The sequence below is a fragment of the Oncorhynchus nerka genome, linkage group LG3 (genome assembly GCF_034236695.1).
Source record: "Oncorhynchus nerka isolate Pitt River linkage group LG3, Oner_Uvic_2.0, whole genome shotgun sequence".
Taxonomy (NCBI): Eukaryota; Metazoa; Chordata; class Actinopteri; order Salmoniformes; family Salmonidae; genus Oncorhynchus; species Oncorhynchus nerka.
This window is the reverse complement of record NC_088398.1, coordinates 57,630,570-57,651,626: the sequence shown is the minus strand read 5'-3', so window position 1 is coordinate 57,651,626 and position 21,057 is coordinate 57,630,570. Positions and strand designations below refer to the sequence as shown.

Genomic DNA, 21,057 nt, shown 5'->3' with positions numbered 1-21,057 from the left:
TGGAGGAAAAAGGGGGAGGCTTGCAAGCCGAGGAACACCATCCCAACTGTGAAGCACAGGGGTGGCAGCATCATGTTGTGGGGGTGCTTGGCTGCAGGAGGGACTGGTGCACTTCACAAAATATATGGTATCATGAAGCAGGAAAAATTTGAAGCAATAACTCAAGAAATAAGTCAGGAAGTTAAAGTTTGGTTGCAAATGGGTCTTCCAAATGAACAATGACTCCAGGCATACTTCCAAAGTTGTGGCAAAATGGCTTAAGGACAACAAAGTCAAGGTATTGGAGTGGCCATCACAAAGCCCTGACCTCAATCCTATAGAAGATTTGTTGGCAGAACTGAAAACGTGTGTGCGAGGAGGCCTACAAACCTGACTCAGTTACACCAGCTCTGTCAGCAGGAATGTGCCAAAAGTCACCCAATTTATTTTGGGAAGCTTGTGGAAGGCTACCCGAAACGTATGATCCAAGTTAAACAATTTAAAGGCAATGCTACCAAATACTAATTGAGTGTAATTTCTAACTCACTGGGAATGTGATGAAAGAAATCAAAGCTGAAATAAATCATTCTTTCAAATATTATTCTGACATTTTACATTCTTAAAATAAAGTGGTGATCCTAACTGACCCAAGACGAGGAATTTTTACTAGGATTTACTGTCAGGAATTGTGAAAAACTGAGTTTAAATGCATTTGGCTAAGGTGTATGTAAACTTCCAAATGTATATGTCACTTGTGGTGACATTTAGGCTGTGATTAAAGCTTCTTCAGTCCCGGCCTTGTTTGACTATAGCTCATTGAGACAACATGAATGCTTTTCTTCTCTCAGAGATACCTCAGAGAACTATTTCAGTCACTTTCATTTCCCCAGCCTAGGTGGAAGTTTACATGTTCACAGCAGCCCTCTCAATGTTGATTTATATTATTTCCAGTCAAAGCTTTTTCCCCTGGCCTTGTTATAGACTCCTGCACAATGGTTATTTTGATCCAGGCCATTCTTTCCTTGTGCCAAGCACTCATTCACTTTTTCCACCTACTGTCAGGTGTTTGAGTTATGCCTGAAGGCTGAGCATGTTCAATCTTATTTTATACAAGTATGACAATATTGGCATAAGCAAGTGAACAATTGATCTTATACATTTAAATCTTATGGTCAGATGGTTCCTGACATATTTTGCTGTTGCTGCCCTTAGATATGCATTTGCAACAAACTGCCTTTCGGTGCCAGCTCTCACAAAAAGAGGGACTAGTTGTTCACATGGGAATATTATTAATTCACAATCAGATGTATGATTTTAGCCCTCATATTGTCCCAATGCCACAGAGAGACTTTGTTCAGTAATAAGAAGGAGATTCAGCTCCTTATTGTGATTATGCACAAGTGAAAATGTTATATTGATTTGAATGTACAGTTGCATGACTCAATGTCCTTGACCATATTCCAAAATAGAAGGTTAGGAATTAGTTTAATTATCACCTATGTGTTCCATTGTGGAGGCAGAATATCTCCAGTCATCTTCAGTAAGACATCAGAGTTACTACAGATTTAGACCTATGAACAACCCCTCTAATTAAAGAGGTTTTACCACAAAACAATCCAAAACAGATTTACATTTGGGATGGAATATGTTGTTGGTTCATCCACTGCTTTTAATTCAGCAAGGCTTTGAACTTCTACAAATATAATTTCAAATGTGTAGTTTACAATAGTGCAATTGAACAAAGTGTAAATGAATCTATCAGGACTCCAACCCGAAGGTGGCTCCTCTCTCTGTTCGGGTGGCGCTCGGCGGTCGTCGCCACCGGGCCTACTAGCTGCCACTGATTCCTTTTCCCTTTTCTGTTGTTTTTGTCTGATTAGTAACACCTGTTTCTTGTTTGGGTTTTAGTTGGGCTATTTAAGCCGTTAGGCCCGCCTGCTCTTTGTGCGGGCTTATTTGTTATTGTGTGGTAGTGCGTGTTGTTTTTGGGTTTTCCCTCCGGACTGGTTAGGTCCTGGTTTTGGGCATTTGTGTATGTGCGCCCAGTATCTTGGCAAGTACTATTTGTCCTGGGCGTAATAAAGCCCTGTACCTCCTGCCTCCTGCGCCCGACCCACTACGCCTAGTGCGTTACAGAATCGCTCCATTAACAATGTTGATTTAAATACAAGTATAAAAATGGTAATTTTATGTTTTTTTTTATTAATGTAGAGAAGATTCTTATTGTCTTCTGTCTTTTTTTGTATGATCCTTTCTCTCTTGCCAGAAACATGAGGCAGGCGTGTGGGCTCTGCTGGAAGAGGCAGACAGGATGGCAGAGGAGAAGAAGGAGAATGAAGGGGAGGTGTACGAGGCCATGGCTAACTCGCTGAGCGATGCCTGGAGGACCCTGATCTTAATGCTAGAGAAGCGCAGGTCGCTGTTACTCCTGGCCTCAGAGTTCTTCGACAGGGCCCTGGAGGTAGGAGGGCTAACAGAAAGGAGATAATATAGCTACATAGAGAATGCATAGAGCTACATAGACCATACATATACCCAGATCTCACTTCTAGAGAAGTTCTGGTTTCTGCTAAACCTGGCCTCAGAGTTCTTTGACAGGGCACTTCAGTTAGGAGCCAGGCAAACAGAAACAGAGCCATTAAAGGTACATTATAGCTACATAGAACACACATAGAGCTGACATAGACCGTAACCCTAACAGATCAGAGCTGATTTTGAGTTAATGTACATGTATGCCTCAGATGTTTTCACTGCACTAATAAGCATGTAACAAAGTGACCTTTCAACCAGTTCTGTGGTTCTGAAATGGAAAGTTCATTTTTTTATGTTGTTTGTTGGAGGAAATGTAACATTTCATGATATCAACACAGCATCCAGTGTTGTGTTCTTGTTATTACTGCTGTTCTAGAGTTAGTACATCTGTTTCCTCCTCTCCAGTTTGCTTAAAAAAAAACATAAAAGAAAATAGCACATTGTTTTATCAGTTTTGTTAGCATTACATTATTGATTTTTTTCTCTCCTAAATAGCAGTGTAAATGATGAGGAGCTGTAATTGTAATCCTGTTTTTACTGCAATATAAATACACAGGTCATAGACACTGTATCACGGAGCCCTGTAAATATGGCACAATGGGGCAGTTTCATTGTTATTAGTCCAATGACAGTGGCTCCAACCAAGAGGATTGAGTTGTGTGATACTGTACAGCCACTGTAACTTACCCAGGCACTAAATGATGGCCACCCTAAATGCTGCCTCACAAAGCAGACACATTATTGTGATGATTATGAAACATGATGAGTGGTTGTGTGACAGATACAGGAATCAGGTGGTTCTGTAGATGTGACTGAAAAGTGTTGTACTGTCTGCCCTTTACATGTTTCATCCCTGACCAAACAGTGCTTCTTGTTTCCTTTGTTTACTTCTCTATCAAATCTACTGTGAGTGAATTAAGCCTTTCGAGATCTCCATGAATAAATGTGTGAAGACCGAGCCCATGCTAGTATAAATGACTCTGTTGTCTAACTATACAGATAGATTTACTATATCTTCCTCCACCTCTTGCAGTTTGCTATCAGAATAGATGAGGGAGAAGAGTTCCAGAGCAGAGAACAGGAGCTGGCAGATGCTGAGTGTCTGAAAGAACTGCTCCTGAAACACAGTGTTATGAAGAGAGGTGAGTATATTTAACATTTATTTAATATTTATTTAACCAGGCAAGTCAGTTAAGAACACATTCTTATTTTCAATGACGGCCTGGGAACAGTGGGTTAACTGCCTGTTCAGGGGCAGAACGACAGATTAGTACCTTGTCAGCTCGGGGGTTTGAACTCGCAACCTTCCGGTTACTAGTCCAACGCTCTAACCACTAGGCTACGCTGCCGCCCCATATGCTGATACACCTACAGTAATGCCCCCCTTAGAGAAATTATGTGTTTATTCCCTTTGAGTAATGACATCCTGGTCACTGCTCCAGATGTCTGATACTTGATACACAACCTCAATCTGGTCCTGACAGTCATTCAGTCACCTCTGCCCTTCCTTGAGAGAATCATTCTCTTCTTAAAGTTCCTGAAATGTGATGGATTTTACCCTGCCTTTCAGTCTCCAAGGCACTGAGAGCTAATGGAGAGATAGATATATGCTAGATGTGAGAATGAGTGGCGTTCATGTCATATCAACAGCACGGGGCTAGGACTGAGACATGTCAGTAAACTAAAAGCTAGTTGTCGTCGATCACATGAGCTGGTTAAGGCTGCTAAGGGCCACAGGGGTCATTATGTCATTATGTCATGCCATCGGAACGGTCATAGAAACAACAGGCACTCTTTCTCATGATAGTATTTGATGAGAGATTACATTTTAGTGTGAGGTGTGTTATTTACTTTACAAATGGATCTATAACAGATGTATTTACGCGACCCAAAGCTGGATCAAACTTTTAATTTAGCTTTATACTCCAGCATTTTGGATTTTAGATAACATGTTTTATATGAGGCGGCAGTACAGAATGTCACCTTTTATTTGAGGGTATTTTCATACATATCTGTTTTACCGTTGAGAAATGAAAGCACTTTATGTATCTAATCCACCCCATTTGAAGGTGTCTAAGTACTTGGACAAATTCATTACATTTGGTAAAGAGTTTTGTATTTGGTCCCATATTCTTAGCACACAATGACTACATCAAGCTTGTGACTCGACAAACTTGTTGGATGCATTTGCAGTTTGTTTTGGTTGTGTTTCTTATTATGTTGTGCCCAATAGAAATGAATGGTAAATAATGTATTGTGTCATTTTGAAGTCACTTTTATTGTAAATAAGAATATAATAAAATATGTTTCTGAAACTTCTACATTAGTGTGGATGCTACCATGATTACAGGTAATCCTGAATGAATCGTGAATAATGAGTGAGAAAGATACAGAGGCATAAACATTATGCCCACCAAAAAGTATAAACTCCCCTTTTATTGGTAATGGTGAGAGGTTAGGATGTTTTGTGGGCATGATCTTTGTGCATCTGTACATTTCTCATTCATCATTATTCAAGATTCATTCAGGTGTTTAGAAACACATTTTATTTTTATTTACAATAAAAGTGACTCCAAAATGACACAATACATTAACTACCATTCATTTCTATTGCGCACAACATAATCTGAAACGCAACCAAAACAAGCTGCAAATGCATCCAACAAGTTTGTAGTCACAAGCATGATGTAGTCATTGTGTCCTAGGAATATGGGACCAAATCCAAACATTTTGACTAAATTGAATGAATTAGTCCAAATACTTATGACACTTTCAAATTGGTGGATACATAAACTGCATTAATTTCTAAACGGTAAAACAGATATGTATAAACATCATCTATCTGAGCAGCTAACCGATTGTTGCAGCCCATCTGTAAATAACCCAACCAATCTACCTACCTCATCCCCATATCGTTTTTATTTACTTTTCTGCTCTTTTGCACACCAGTATCTCTACTTGCACATCATCATCAGCACATCTATCACTCCAGTGTTCATTTGCTAAATTGTAATTACTTCGCTACTATGGCCTATTTATTGCCTTACCTCCTCACGCCATTTGCACACACTGTATATAGACTTTATTTTTTTCTATTGTGATATTGACTGTACGCTTGTTTATTCCATGTGTAACTCTGTGTTGTTTGTGTCGCACTGCTTTGCTTTATCTTGGCCAGGTCACAGTTGTAAATGAGAACTTGTTCTCAACTAGCCTACCTGGTTAAATAAAGATGAAATTTTTAAAATTAAAAATGTATGAAAATACCCTCAAATAAAAGGTGACATTCTGTACTCATATAAAATATTTGATCTCAAATCCAAAATGCTGGAGTATAGAGTCAAATTAAACTTTTTAGCTTCACTATCCAAATAAATATGTGGACGAGTATACATATCGTTACACATGTCCAGCGTCTGCTCAAAGATGTTGTATGTGCAAATGAAATAATATTTTCCTATTCTGACCCATATCTGTCCCTCGGGTCTACTGGAGAGGTCAATGCTGGTTATAAACAAGAGTGTCTTTCTAATGAGAAAATTGTAAATGTTTGCAGCTATTGGTACTATGAAATGCTTTCAAGTAATAGTAAATAAACCATTCTTCCTCTCTCTCTCTCTCTCTCTCTCTCTCTCTCTCTCTCTCTCTCTCTCTCTCTCTTCTCTCTTTCTCTCTCTCTCTCTCTGCATCTTTCTTTCTCTCTCTCTCTCTCTCTCTCTCTCTCCTCTCTCTTTCTCTCTTTCTCTCTTTCTCTCTCTCTCTCTCTCTCTCTCTCTCTCTCTCTCTCTCTCTCCTCTCTCTTTCTCTCTTTCTCTCTCTCTCTCTCTCTGCATCTCTCTCTCTCTCTCTCTCTCTCTCTCTCTCTCTCTCTCCTCTCTCTTTCTCTCTCTCTCTCTCTCTGCATCTTTCTCTCTCTCTCCCTCTCTCTCTCTGCATCTTTCTCTCTCTCTCTCTCTCTCTCTCTCTCTCTCTCTCTCTCTCTCTCTCTCTCTCTCTCTCTCTCTCTCTCTCTCTCTCTCTCTCTCTCCTCTCTCTTTCCCTCCCTCCCCCCCAGGTCTCCTGGAGAAGTCCATGCTGGTTCTGAATAAGAGCCGCGATCTTCTAGACTTCCTGAGAGAGTTCCAGACAGAGGAGGCTCTACAGAGGAGCGAGGCTTTCCAGGGGGCTCACAGCAGCTGTGGCCGGGTGGAGAGTCTTATGGAGATACTGCAGGATAGGAGGAGACAGGTGGATCAGCACATGAAGCAGCAGCTCCTTGACCTGAAAGTCATCCTCAGCATCTACCAATGGGATCGGCAGGAACAGGAAGTGAGTCATGAAATGTCAATATCCAAGATCAATCCATGATATAAATCGACTTTTTACTTAAAACCTTTACCTACCTTATATGCAAGTACACATAAATGTTCTGTGGCATGACCTTTGGATAATAAGTATGGTATTCTCTGGCTGTGCTTCATAAAGGCTTGCTACTCTATCATGTGTGATTCAGTTGGTAGAGCATTTTATTTTATGTTATTTATTTAACCTTTATTTAACTAGGAAAGTCAGTTAAGAACAAATTCTTATTTACAATGATGGCCTACCCTGGCCAAACCCTAACACGGATGACACTGGTTCAACTGTGCTCAGCCCTATGGGACTCCCAATCAAGGCCGGTTGTAATACAGCCTGGATTCAAACCAGTGTCTGTAGTGGCACCTTTAGCCAGAGATGCTGCGCCTTGGAACGCTGTGTCACTCGGGAGCATGCACCGCCAGGGTTGTGGTTTCAATCCCTGTATGCACTCACTATTGGCAGTAGTTCTGGCTAAGAGCGCCTGAAAACATGCATCCACTGCTTAGTGTCAGGGAGAGCAGTCATGAAGCATATAACTCTTCATTTGTAGTAACATGTTACCTGATCTATTGCACCTTTACCCAAGTATAAGTTCATGAATAACTGATTGTAGTGATAATACATTGTATTCTTTTCAGGTAACCCACTGGTTCAAGAGCAATGCTGACTTGTACTTTGAAAGAGATCATTTGGGCTCAACTCTCACTGAAAATGAAGAGCTCCTTCAGGAATACAAGAAGTTTGAAGAGAAAGCCAAGGTATGATACTTTAAATATGAATATATTATGGGGAACAAATTTGCTAAGGGTTTGACTGTTATTTTAATTTGATTCGTTGTATCACACAATAGACATGGCACAATGTGTAGAATTGCAGGAAATGTGCTTTAAAACTCTCAAGAGGGGTGTAAACAGTTTGAACAGTTTGGGGTTGCATGGGTTGAGAGGTGAGGGTTTGTTACTATGCCGATAAATGACAATATCCATACAGCGTTTTGCCACCTAGGGAATTTGTGTGACTGGACCTTCTCAAAAAGTATGTTAGTTCGTCTGATATCAATCATACTGTGCTCTTATAATAATGCATGTTGTGTGTGTGTCTGTGTGTGTGTGTTTGCGTGTGCCTGCATCCTGTCCTGCAGGACTGGAGTGAGTTGGTGGAGAAGTTGCTGGCCAAGGCCTCAGAGCTGCTAGCGGGGGAAGCAGAGGGCCGGGCTGAGACGGGACATGTCTCTGAGAGGAGTCTGGCTCTCAGAGCCCTGCACAAGCACTTCTGGAACCTGATGATGGGCCGTCTCGCACACTTACAGGAGAGCAATGCGTTCTTTAGCAGCGCCAACAAGGTACGGTAACTGAGCATGAAAAGGAAAAATGATAACCTAAAATGAAAAGGCCAGGCACTTGCGTGGGTTTGAAAGTTAAAAGCCTTTAAAGGGGCAATTTTTTGAACTTATAAATGAATGATATGTACCCATTGATTCTTAAAGAATATAACTTATAAATGCCTCATTAGTTCAATTCAACTGTCGTACCCCATCAGAACTCAACATATACGCTTGTTATACTTCAATGTTTGTAAACAAAGTAAATGTACATTTACATTTACATTTAAGTCATTTAGCAGACGCTCTTATCCAGAGCGACTTACAAATTGGTGCATTCACCTTATGACATCCAGTGGAGCAGCCACTTTACAATAGTGCATCTAAATCTTTTAAGGGGGGTGAGAAGGATTACTTTATCCTATCCTAGGTATTCCTTAAAGAGGTGGGGTTTCAGGTGTCTCCGGAAGGTGGTGATTGACTCCGCTGTCCTGGCGTCGTGAGGGAGTTTGTTCCACCATTGGGGGGCCAGAGCAGCGAACAGTTTTGACTGGGCTGAGCGGGAACTGTACTTCCTCAGTGGTAGGGAGGCGAGCAGGCCAGAGGTGGATGAACGCAGTGCCCTTGTTTGGGTGTAGGGCCTGATCAGAGCCTGGAGGTACTGAGGTGCCGTTCCCCTCACAGCTCGGTAGGCAAGCACCATGGTCTTGTAGCGGATGCGAGCTTCAACTGGAAGCCAGTGGAGAGAGCGGAGGAGCGGGGTGACGTGAGAGAACTTGGGAAGGTTGAACACCAGACGGGCTGCGGCGTTCTGGATGAGTTGTAGGGGTTTAATGGCACAGGCAGGGAGCCCAGCCAACAGCGAGTTGCAGTAATCCAGACGGGAGATGACAAGTGCCTGCGCCACTTCCTGTGTGAGGCAGGGTCGTACTCTGCGGATGTTGTAGAGCATGAACCTACAGGAACGGGCCACCGCCTTGATGTTAGTTGAGAACGACAGGGTGTTGTCCAGGATCACGCCAAGGTTCTTAGCGCTCTGGGAGGAGGACACAGTGGAGTTGTCAACCGTGATGGCGAGATCATGGAACGGGCAGTCCTTCCCCGGGAGGAAGAGCAGCTCCGTCTTGCCGAGGTTCAGCTTGAGGTGGTGATCCGTCATCCACACTGATATGTCTGCCAGACATGCAGAGATGCGATTCGCCACCTGGTCATCAGAAGGGGGAAAGGAGAAGATTAATTGTGTGTCGTCTGCATAGCAATGATAGGAGAGACCATGTGAGGTTATGACAGAGCCAAGTGACTTGGTGTATAGCGAGAATAGGAGAGGGCCTAGAACAGAGCCCTGGGGGACACCAGTGGTGAGAGCACGTGGTGAGGAGACGGATTCTCGCCACGCCACCTGGTAGGAGCGACCTGTCAGGTAGGACGCAATCCAAGCGTGGGCCGCGCCGGAGATGCCCAACTCGGAGAGGGTGGAGAGGAGGATCTGATGGTTCACAGTATCGAAGGCAGCCGATAGGTCTAGAAGGATGAGAGCAGAGGAGAGAAAGTTAGCTTTAGCAGTGCGGAGCGCCTCCGTGATACAGAGAAGAGCAGTCTCAGTTGAATGATTAGTCTTGAAACCTGACTGATTTGGATCAAGAAGGTCATTCTGAGAGAGATAGCGGGAGAGCTGGCCAAGGACGGCACGTTCAAGAGTTTTGGAGAGAAAAGAAAGAAGGGATACTGAACTGTAGTTGTTGACATCGGAGGGATCGAGTGTAGGTTTTTTCAGAAGGGGTGCAACTCTCGCTCTCTTGAAGACGGAAGGGACGTAGCCATCGGTCAGGGATGAGTTGATGAGCGAGGTGAGGTAAGGGAGAAGGTCTCCGGAAATGGTCTGGAGAAGAGAGGCCTGGGGGACACCAGTGGGTGTTGGGCGGCCGGCCGTCACAAGACGCGAGATTTCATCTGGAGAGAGAGGGGAGAAAGAGGTCAGAGCACAGGGTAGGGCAGTGTGAGCAGAACCAGCGGTGTCGTTTGACTTAGCAAATGAGGATCGGATGTCGTCGACCTTCTTTTCAAAATGGTTGACGAAGTCATCTGCAGAGAGGGAGGAGGGGGGGGAGGGGGAGGAGGATTCAGGAGGGAGGAGAAGGTGGCAAAGAGCTTCCTAGGGTTAGAGGCAGATGCTTGGAATTTAGAGTGGTAGAAAGTGGCTTTAGCAGCAGCGACAGAAGAGGAAAATGTAGAGAGGAGGGAGTGAAAGGATGCCAGGTCCGCAGGGAGGCGAGTTTCCCTCCATTTCCGCTCGGCTACCCGGAGCCCTGTTCTGTGAGCTCGCAATGAGTCGTCGAGCTACGGAGCGGGAGGGGAGGACCGAGCCGGCCTGGAGGATAGGGGACATAGAGAGTCAAAGGATGCAGAAAGGGAGGAGAGGAGGGTTGAGGAGGCAGAATCAGGAGATAGGTTGGAGAAGGTTTGAGCAGAGGGAAGAGATGATAGGATGGAAGAGGAGAGAGTAGCGGGGGAGATAGAGCGAAGGTTGGGACGGCGCGATACCATCAGAGTAGGGGCAGTGTGGGAAGTGTTGGATGAGAGCGAGAGGGAAAAGGATACAAGGTAGTGGTCGGAGACTTGGAGGGGAGTTGCAATGAGGTTAGTGGAAGAACAGCATCTAGTAAAGATGAGGTCGAGCGTATTGCCTGCCTTGTGAGTAGGGGGGGAAGGTGAGAGGGAGAGGTCAAAAGAGGAGAGGAGTGGAAAGAAGGAGGCAGAGAGGAATGAGTCAAAGGTAGACGTGGGGAGGTTAAAGTCGCCCAGAACTGTGAGAGGTGAGCCGTCCTCAGGAAAGGAGCTTATCAAGGCATCAAGCTCATTGATGAACTCTCCGAGGGAACCTGGAGGGCGATAAATGATAAGGATGTTAAGCTTGAAAGGGCTGGTAACTGTGACAGCATGGAATTCAAAGGAGGCGATAGACAGATTGGTAAGGGGAGAAAGAGAGAGAATTACCACTTGGGAGAGATGAGGATCCCGGTGCCACCACCCCGCTGACCAGAAGCTCTCGGGGTGTGCGAGAACACGTGGGCGGACGAAGAGAGAGCAGTAGGAGTAGCAGTGTTATCTGTGGTGATCCATGTTTCCGTCAGTGCCAAGAAGTCGAGGGACTGGAGGGAGGCATAGGCTGAGATGAACTCTGCCTTGTTGGCCGCAGATCGGCAGTTCCAGAGGCTACCGGAGACCTGGAACTCCACGTGGGTCGTGCGCGCTGGGACCACCAGATTAGGGTGGCCGCGGCCACGCGGTGTGGAGCGTTTGTATGGTCTGTGCAGAGAGGAGAGAACAGGGATAGACAGACACATAGTTGACAGGCTACAGAAGAGGCTACGCTAATGCAAAGGAGATTGGAATGACAAGTGGACTACACGTCTCGAGTGTTCAGAAAGTTAAGCTTACGTAGCAAGAATCTTATTGACTAAAATGATTAAAAATGATACAGTACTGCTGAAGTAGGCTAGCTGGCAGTGGCTGCGTTGTTGACTTTGTAGGCTAGCTGGCAGTGGCTGCGTTGTTGATTCGGGGGCTAGCTGGCTAGCTAGCAGTGTTGATTACGTTACGTTGCGTTAAAAGAACGACAATAGCTGGCTAGGTAACCTAGAAAATCGCTCTAGACTACACAATTATCTTTGATACAGAGACGGCTATGTAGCTAGCTATGTAGCTAGCTACGATCAAACAAATCAAACCGTTGTACTGTAATGAAATGAAATGAAAATGTGATACTACCTGTGGAGCGAAAACAAACAATATGTACCTAGCCCCAGAACACGGTTAAAACCATAATTTGGCTATCAGGGATGGTCAATCTGGACAGTCCTTGCATCCATAGCCTCATCCCTCAGCTTTTTACTGAAACAGTAGTGGGGAGTACACTTTGATATTGTTTCAACTGCTGATTGCGCTTTTAATGTATGGGCTCAGACATGATTCAAATACACCAATGTGTATGTACACTGAGGCATGCATGAGAGCATCAGCTGTTCCGGACGACTGTGTGATCACGCTCTCCGTAGCCAACGTGAGTAAGACCTTTAAACAGGTCAACATACACAAGGCTGCAGGGCCAGACGGATTACCAGGACGTGTGCTCCGGGCATGTGCTGACCAACTGGCAGGTGTCTTCACTGACATTTTCAACATGTCCCTGATTGAGTCTGTAATACCAACATGCTTCAAGCAGACCACCATAGTCCCTGTGCCAAAGAACACAAAGGCAACCTGCCTAAATGACTACAGACCCGTAGCACTCAGGTCTGTAGCCATGAAGTGCTTTGAAAGGCTGGTAATGGCTCACATCAACACCATTATGCCAGAAACCCTAGACCCACTCCAATTTGCATACCGCCCAAACAGATCCACAGATGATGCAATCTCTATTGCACTCCACACTGCCCTTTCCCACCTGGACAAAAGGAACACCTATGTGTTCTAAACACCTCCCTCTGCAACTGGATCCTGGACTTCTTGACAGGCCGCCCCCAGGTGGTGAGGGTAGGTAGTAACACATCTGCCACGCTGATCCTCAACACTGGAGCTCCCCAGGGGTACGTGCTCAGTCCCCTCCTGTACTCCCTGTTCACCCACGACTGCATGGCCAGGCACAACTCCAACACCATCATTAAGTTTACTGACGACACAACAGTGGTAGGCCTGATAACCGACAACGACGAGACAGCCTATAGGTAGGAGGTCAGAGACCTGGCCGGGTGGTGCCAGAATAACAACCTATCCCTCAACGTAACCAAGACTAAGGAGATGATTGTGGACCACAAGAAAAGGAGCACAGAGCACGTCCCCATTCTCATCGACGGGGCTGTAGTGGAGCAGGTTGAGAGCTTCAAAATTGCTTGGTGTCCACATCAACAACAAACTAGATTGGTCCAAAAACACCAAGACAGTCGTGAAGAGGGCATGACAAAGCCTATTCCCCCTCAGGAAACAAAAACGATTTGGCTTGGGTCCTGAGATCCTCAAAAGTTTTTACAGCTGCACCATCAAGAGCATCCTGACCGGTTGCAGCACTGCCTGGTACGGCAATTGCTCGGCCTCTGACCGCAAGGCACTTCAGAGGGTAGTGCGTACAGCCCAGTACATCACTGGGGCAAAGCTGCCTGCAATCCAGGACCTCTACACCAGGCGGTGTCAGAGGAAGGCCCTAAAAATTGTCAAAGACCCCAGCCACCCCAGTCATAGACTGTTCTCTCTACTACCACATGACAAGCAGTACCGGAGTGCCAAGTCTAGGACAAAATGCTTCTCAACAGTTTTTACCCCCAAGCCATAAGACTCCTGAACAGGTAACCAAATGGTTACCCGGACTATTTGTATTGTGTGCCCCCCCAACCCCTCTTTTACGCTGCTGCTACTCTGTTTATGTTATATGCATAGCCACTTTAACTATACATTCATGTACATACTACCTAAATTTGCCCGACCAACCAGTGCTCCCGCACATTGACTAACGGGCTATCTGCATTGTGTTCCACCACCCGCCAACCCCTCTTTTTACGCTTCTGCTACTCTCTGTTCATCATATATGCATAGTCACTTTAACATTTACATTTACATTTACATTTAAGTCATTTAGCAGACGCTCTTATCCAGAGCGATACCTACATGTACATACTACCTCAATAAGCCTGACTAACAGGTGTCTGTATATAGCCTAGCTACTCTTTTTTCAAATGTCTTTTTACTGTTTTATTTCTTTACTTACCTACACACACACACACACACACACACACACACACACACACACACACACACACCTTTTTTTCCCGCACCATTGGTTAGAGCCTGTAAATAAGCATTTCACTCTAAGGTTTACACCTGTTGTATTCGGCGCACGTGACAAATAAACTTTGATTTGATTTGACATAACCCCTTTAGGAGAGTGTGGCACAGTAGTAGTAGAAGGTAGCTGGTGTAGCTATACATGTCACCTACAGGAGAGCAACACCTTCTTTAACAGTGTCAACAAAGTACAGTTACTTCTGTCTGTTGGCAACAAATAAGCAGGGTCAAGATAGTAGTTACTAATTAGTGAACATAGAGAGAGAACGGTTCTATATCTATACTAGTGTACATGTAACCTTCAGGAAATACATGCATTCCGTACCAACAAGGTAGCTACTGAAACTGTACATATGACCTTCAGGAGAGCAATGCATTCTTTGTTAGTGCTAACAAGATAGTAACTGTACATACAATATAATGTGCCACATAAACTGTGCCAATAAGGTACTGTAGCTTTAACAAAAAAAATAAAAAAATTTTTATGTGAGGACACTCTTGCCAGATAGACATTCCAACTAAATAAATACTTTTTAATAGCTATGTAGTATCTTTCCTGCAGTCAAATGACCAAATTGCTCTCTCGTGGCCTCATGGGTGGAATGTTATTAATATTTTTCACAATTTCATAATTAGTCAACCTTATTTTCTTTTAAACGCTGAAAATCCAGTGTTTCTATGTTAAATGGTTTTGTTATATTTCAGTATTCTGTGATGTACATAAAGTGGAATATTGGGATGCAAACTCAAAATGTAATACATTTCAAAGTACAGGTGTCTTCTTAAGCCCATAACCATGTACAGTACCAGTCAAAAGTTTTTATTCTACATTGTAGAAAAATAGTGAAGACATCAAAACTATGAAATAACACATATGGAATCATTTAGTAACACCTTTGGCATTCCCTTGGCATTCTCTCAACCAGCTTCACCTGGAATGCTTTTCCAACCATCTTGAAGGAGTTCCCACATATGCTGAGCACTTGTTGGCTGCTTTTCCTTCACTCTGCGGTCCAACTCATCCTAAATCATCTCCATTGGGTTGAGGTCAGGTGATTGTGGAGGCCTGGCCATCTGATGCAGCACTCCATCACTCTCCTTGAGCAAATAGCCCTTACACATCCTGGAGGTGTGTTTTGGGTCATTGTCCTGTTGAAAAACAAATTATAGTCCCACTAAGCTCAAACCAGATGGGAAGGTGTATCGATGGAGAATGATGTTGTAGCCATGATGGTTAAGTATGCCTTGAATTTTAAATAAATCACTGAGAGTGTCACCAGCAAAGCACCCCCACACCATCACACCTCCTCCTCCATGCTTCACGGTGTGAACCACACATGAGGAGATCATACGCTTACCTACTCTGCATCTCACAAAGACACAGCGGTTGGAACCAAAAATCTCAAATTTAGACTCATCAGCCCAAAGGACAGATTTCCACTGGTCTAATGTCCATTGCTCATGTTTCAAGGCCCAAGCAAGTCGTTTCTTCTTATTGGTGTCCGTTAGTAGTTTCTTTGCAGCAATTCGACCATGAAGGCCTGATTCACACAGTCTCCTCTGTACAGTTGATGTTGAGATGTCTGTTACTTGAACATCATTCTCCATCATTTATTTGAGCTGAGAATTTCTGAGGCTGGTAACTCTAATGTACTTATCCTCTGCAGCAGAGGTAACTCTGGGTCTTCCTTTCCTGTGGCGGTCCACATGAGGCAGTTGATGGTTTTTGCAACTGCACTTGAAGGAACTTTCAAATTTCTTAAAATGTTCCTCATTGACTGACCTTCATGTTTTTTAAATTTTTATTTTATTTTAATTTTACCCCTTTTTCTCCCCAATTTCATGGTATCCAATTGTTGTAGTAGCTACTATCTTGTCTCATCGCTACAACTCCCGTACGGGCTCGGGAGAGACGAAGGTTGAAACTCATGCGTCCTCCGATACACAACCCAACCAAGCCGCACTGCTTCTTAACACAGTGCGCATCCAACCCGGAAGCCAGCCGCACCAATGCGCCGGAGGAAACACCGTGCACTGGTGCGTGATGAGACAAGGACACCCCTACCGACCAAGCCCTCCCTAACCCGGGAGACGCTAGGCCAATTGTGTGTCGCCCCATGGACCTCCCGGTCACGGCCGGTTACGACAGAGCCTGGGCGTGAACCAAGGGACTCTGATGGCACAGCTGGCGCTGCAGTACAGCACCCTTAACCACTGCGCCACCCGGGAGGCTTGACCTTCATGTTTTAAAGTAATGATGGACTGTTGTTTCTCTTTGCTTATTTGAGCAGTTCTTGCCATAATATGGACTTGGTCTTTTACCAAATAGGGCTATCTTCTGTATATCACTCCTACCTTGTCACAACACAGCTGATTGGCTCAAATGCATTAAAGAAGGAAAGAAATTCCACAAATTAACTTTTAACAAGGCACACCTGTTAATTGAAATGAATTCCAGGTGACTACCTCATGAAGCTGTTTGAGAGAATGCCAAGCTGTCATCATGGCAAAGGGTGGCTACTTTGAAGAATACTTAATATAAAATATATTTGGATTTGTTTAACACATTTTTGGTTACTACATGATTCCATATGTGTTATTTCATAGTTTTGATGTCTTAACTATTATTCTACAATGTAGAAAATAGTAAAAACAAAGAAAATCTTGAATGAGTAGGTGCGTCCAAACTTCTGCCTGGTACTGAATGTGAGGTGTATACTTTTGTTTCATAATAGATTTGTTTAAGAACACCAAGAAACACTATTGATTTAACCCACTGCAGGAAAACATTAAAACAAGGAAAACAGACCAGCTACTGCCAATGCGTTACGCTCTCACACAACCTGCTATACACATCATGTGCCGCCTTCTATAGCAGTACCAATGAGGTAGCTACAGTGCCTTGCGAAAGTATTCGGCCCCCTTGAACTTTGCGACCTTTTGCCACATTTCAGGCTTCAAACATAAAGATATAAAACTGTATTTTTTTGTGAAGAATCAACAACAAGTGGGACACAATCATGAAGTGGAACGACATTTATTGGATATTTCAAACTTTTTTAACAAATCAAAAACTGAAAAATTGGGCGTGCAAAATTATTCAGCCCCTTTACTTTCAGTGCAGCAAACTCTCTCCAGAAGTTCAGTGAGGATCTCTGAATGATCCAATGTTGACCTAAATGACTAATGATGATAAATACAATCCACCTGTGTGTAATCAAGTCTCCGTATAAATGCACCTGCATTGTGATAGTCTCAGAGGTCCGTTAAAAGCGCAGAGAGCATCATGAAGAACAAGGAACACACCAGGCAGGTCCGAGATACTGTTGTGAAGAAGTTTAAAGCCGGATTTGGATACAAAAAGATTTCCCAACATTTAAACATCCCAAGGAGCACTGGGCAAGCGATAATATTGAAATGGAAGGAGTATCAGACCACTGCAAATCTACCAACACCTGGCCGTCCCTCTAAACTTTCAGCTCATACAAGGAGAAGACTGATCAGAGATGCAGCCAAGAGGCCCATGATCACTCTGGATGAACTGCAGAGATCTACAGCTGAGGTGGGAGACTCTGTCCATAGGACAACAATCAGTCGTATATTGCACAAATCTGGCCTTTATGAAAGAGTGGCAAGAAGAAAGCCATTTCTTAAAGATATCCATAAAAAGTGTCGTTTAAAGTTTGCCACAAGCCACCTGGGAGACACACCAAACATGTGGAAGAAGGTGCTCTGGTCAGATGAAACCAAAATTGAACTTTTTGGCAACAATGCAAAACGTTATGTTTGGCGTAAAAGCAACACTGCTCATCACTCTGAACACACCATCCCCACTGTCAAACATGGTGGTGGCAGCATCATGGTTTGGGCCTGCTTTTCTTCAGCAGGGACAGAGAAGATGGTTAAAATTGATGGGAAGATGGATGGAGCCAAATACAGGACCATTCTGGAAGAAAACCTGATGGAGTCTGCAAAAGACCTGAGACTGGGACGGAGATTTGTCTTCCAACAAGACAATGATCCAAAACATAAAGCAAAATCTACAATGGAATGGTTCAAAAATAAACATATCCAGGTGTTACAATGGCCAAGTCAAAGTCCAGACCTGAATCCAATCGAGAATCTGTGGAAAGAACTGAAAACTGCTGTTCACAAATGCTCTCCATCCAACCTCACTGAGCTCAAGCTGTTTTGCAAGGAGGAATGGGAAAAAAATTCAGTCTCTCGATGTGCAAAACTGATAGAGACATACCCCAAGCGACTTACAGCTGTAATCGCAGCAAAAGGTGTCGCTACAAAGTATTAACTTAAGGGGGCTGAATAATTTTACACGCCCAATTTTTCAGTTTTTGATTTGTTAAAAAAGTTTGAAATATCCAATAAATGTCGTTCCACTTCATGATTGTGTCCCACTTGTTGATTCTTCACCAAAAAATACAGTTTTATATCTTTATGTTTGAAGCCTGAAATGTGGCAAAAGGTTGCAAAGTTCAAGGGGGCCGAATACTTTCGCAAGGCACTGTATATAACCGTAGATATCATATTCAGGAAAGCAACAAGTTCTTTAGCAGTGCCAACAAGGTATTTACTGTACCAATCATGTGCCTGACAAATATGTGAAGAGTGTAATTATTATTGAAGCACTAAGTCTTTGAGGTCCTTACACAGCATAGTAAACTAGTGACTTGACTTGTATTTGAATATGCTGCCCTCAAGTGGACATTAAGGGCACATTTGTGCCATCTACTGCACCATAAAATGTTATTTTTTATTATAATGAGAAATATTGCATTTACTCAGGACTTCCGTTAAACTAACTATCATGTTTACATGATTACTTTTATGTACAATGTCCTATCCTCTCATTTCTGTTTGTCAGGCTTTTGGGGTCCTGGGAACTGTTGAGAGTAAACTAAAGGGGTTGAAGAGCCAGACACTACGGTTGCCTAAGTTGGCCAAAAAGCACGAGGAGCTGCTGCGAAGCATTAAAGAGTCAGCCACCGACCCTCTTCAGAGAGGACAGCTCATACTGCAGAAGGTTGACCCACAGAGGTAAAGTGCACGGCATCCATATTAGGAGATCCTCAAAACATTACTGCCACCCTAGTCAAGTTTAAAACCTGCGGTGGTCAAGTATCACCACAGCCTGCTTATTGCTGGTGTAGCAAAACTAAGATTTTAAATATGCTTGTTAAACTGTATGTGATGCAAAATAGGCCTTTATTTTGATAGACGGATGATCGATCAAGAATGCAGATATTATTATTACTACATGGAGCATTTGACAGCATACATGGCTCTTACTGTATTTCTAGCACCCAAGTGGAAGGGGTGAAAAGGATGCTGGGATATGTGAGAGACCGGGTTGATACTCTGAGCCGGGAATGCCACGCCCACCGAGCCCTGGCAGCCAAGAGACAGCAGCTGGTGTCCACATGTGAAGACCTCATAGACAAGGTACACACAAGTATTAGGCTGTGTCCCAAATGGCACAGCCTATTCCCTCTATAGTGCACTACCTTTGACCAGGACCCATAGGGCTCTGGTCAAATGTAGTGCACAATACAGGGAATAGGGTGCCATTTGGGGCTAAACGTTAGCTATCTTTTTTATCGTATTCCTATTGATGTGTAAGCCCACTGCTAGTCTCATTGGGCCTGATTCAGAGTTGAAATAAGCATGTGCAACTTAGACGATTGCATATAATTTACTGTCAATAGGAAAGGTACACAAAAGTTTTGAGTTAAGAAGATCTAAAGTCAGATTGGTCATCTTCAGCCGTATTGTGAAGCTAGTTGACAGCCTACAGTCAACTGCCAATGCTTTTATATGTGTGTACATTTCCATCTATTTCAGTTGACTGCATTTGACTGAATTGTTTTGAATCCCACCGTACCTTCTCCGCTATGCAATCTGGTTTCCGAGCCGGTCATGGGTGCACCCCAACCACGCTCAAGGTCCTAAACAACATCATAACCGCCATCGATAAAAGACAATACTGTGCAGCCGTATTCATCGACTTGGCCAGGGCTTTTGACTCTGTCAATCACAGCATTCTTATCGGCAGACTCAACAGCCTTGGTTTCTCAAATGACTGCCTCGCCTGGTTCACCAACTACTTCTCACACAGAGTTCGGTGTGTCAAATCGGAGGGCCTGTTGTCCGGACCTCTGGCAGTCTCTATGGGGGTGCCACAGGGTTCAATTCTCGGGCTGACTCTTTTCTCTGTATACATCAATGATGTCGCTCTTGCTGCTGGTGATTCTCTGATCCACCCCTACGCAGACGACACCATTTTGTATACTTCTAGACCTTCTTTGGACACTGTGTAAACTAACCTCCAGCTTCAATGCCATACAACACTCCATACAACACTCTGTGGCCTCCAACTGCTCTTAAATGCAAGTAAAACCAAATGCATACTCTTCAACCGATCGCTGCCAGCACCTGCCCACCCGTCTAGCATCATTACTTTGGACGGTTCTGACTTAGAATATGTGGACAACTACAAATACCTAGGTGTCTGGTTAAACTGTAAACTCTCCTTCCAGACTCACAATAAGTATCTCCAATCCAAAATTAAATCTAGAATCGGCTTCCTATTTCACAACAAAGCATCCTTCACTCATGCTGCCAAACATACCCTCGTAAAACTGACTATCCTACCGATCCTTGACTTCGGCGATGTTGGATGCAGTCTCACAGTGCCATCCGTTTTGTTACCAAAGCCCCATATACTACCCACCACTGCGACCTGTATGCTCTCGTTGGCTGGCCCTCACTTCATATTTTATTTGCCAAAACCGCTGGCTCCAGGTCATCTAAGTCTTTGCTAGGTAAAGCCTCGCCTTATCTCAGCTCACTGGTCACCATAGCAGCACCCACCCGTAGCACGCGATCCAGCAGGTATATTTCACTGGTCAGCCCCAAAGCCAATTCCTACTTTGGTCGGTCTTTCGTTCCAGTTCTCTTCTGCCAATGACTGGAACGAACTACAAAAATCACTGAAGCTGGAGACTCATATCTCCCTCACTAACTTTAAGCATCAGCTG

General features: G+C 43.9%; 1 protein-coding gene across 1 annotated transcript in view; it reads left to right on the top strand.

The window, feature by feature from the left end:
• LOC115111357 (coiled-coil domain-containing protein 141-like) overlaps window positions 1-21,057 on the top strand; it is a 50,096-nt gene that overhangs the window by 8,701 nt on the left and 20,338 nt on the right. The window contains 7 exon segments of the mRNA XM_029637326.2: window positions 2,246-2,440; window positions 3,545-3,653; window positions 6,566-6,819; window positions 7,488-7,607; window positions 7,991-8,191; window positions 18,885-19,057; window positions 19,321-19,462. Coding sequence (XP_029493186.2) covers window positions 2,246-2,440; window positions 3,545-3,653; window positions 6,566-6,819; window positions 7,488-7,607; window positions 7,991-8,191; window positions 18,885-19,057; window positions 19,321-19,462 — 1,194 coding nt within the window.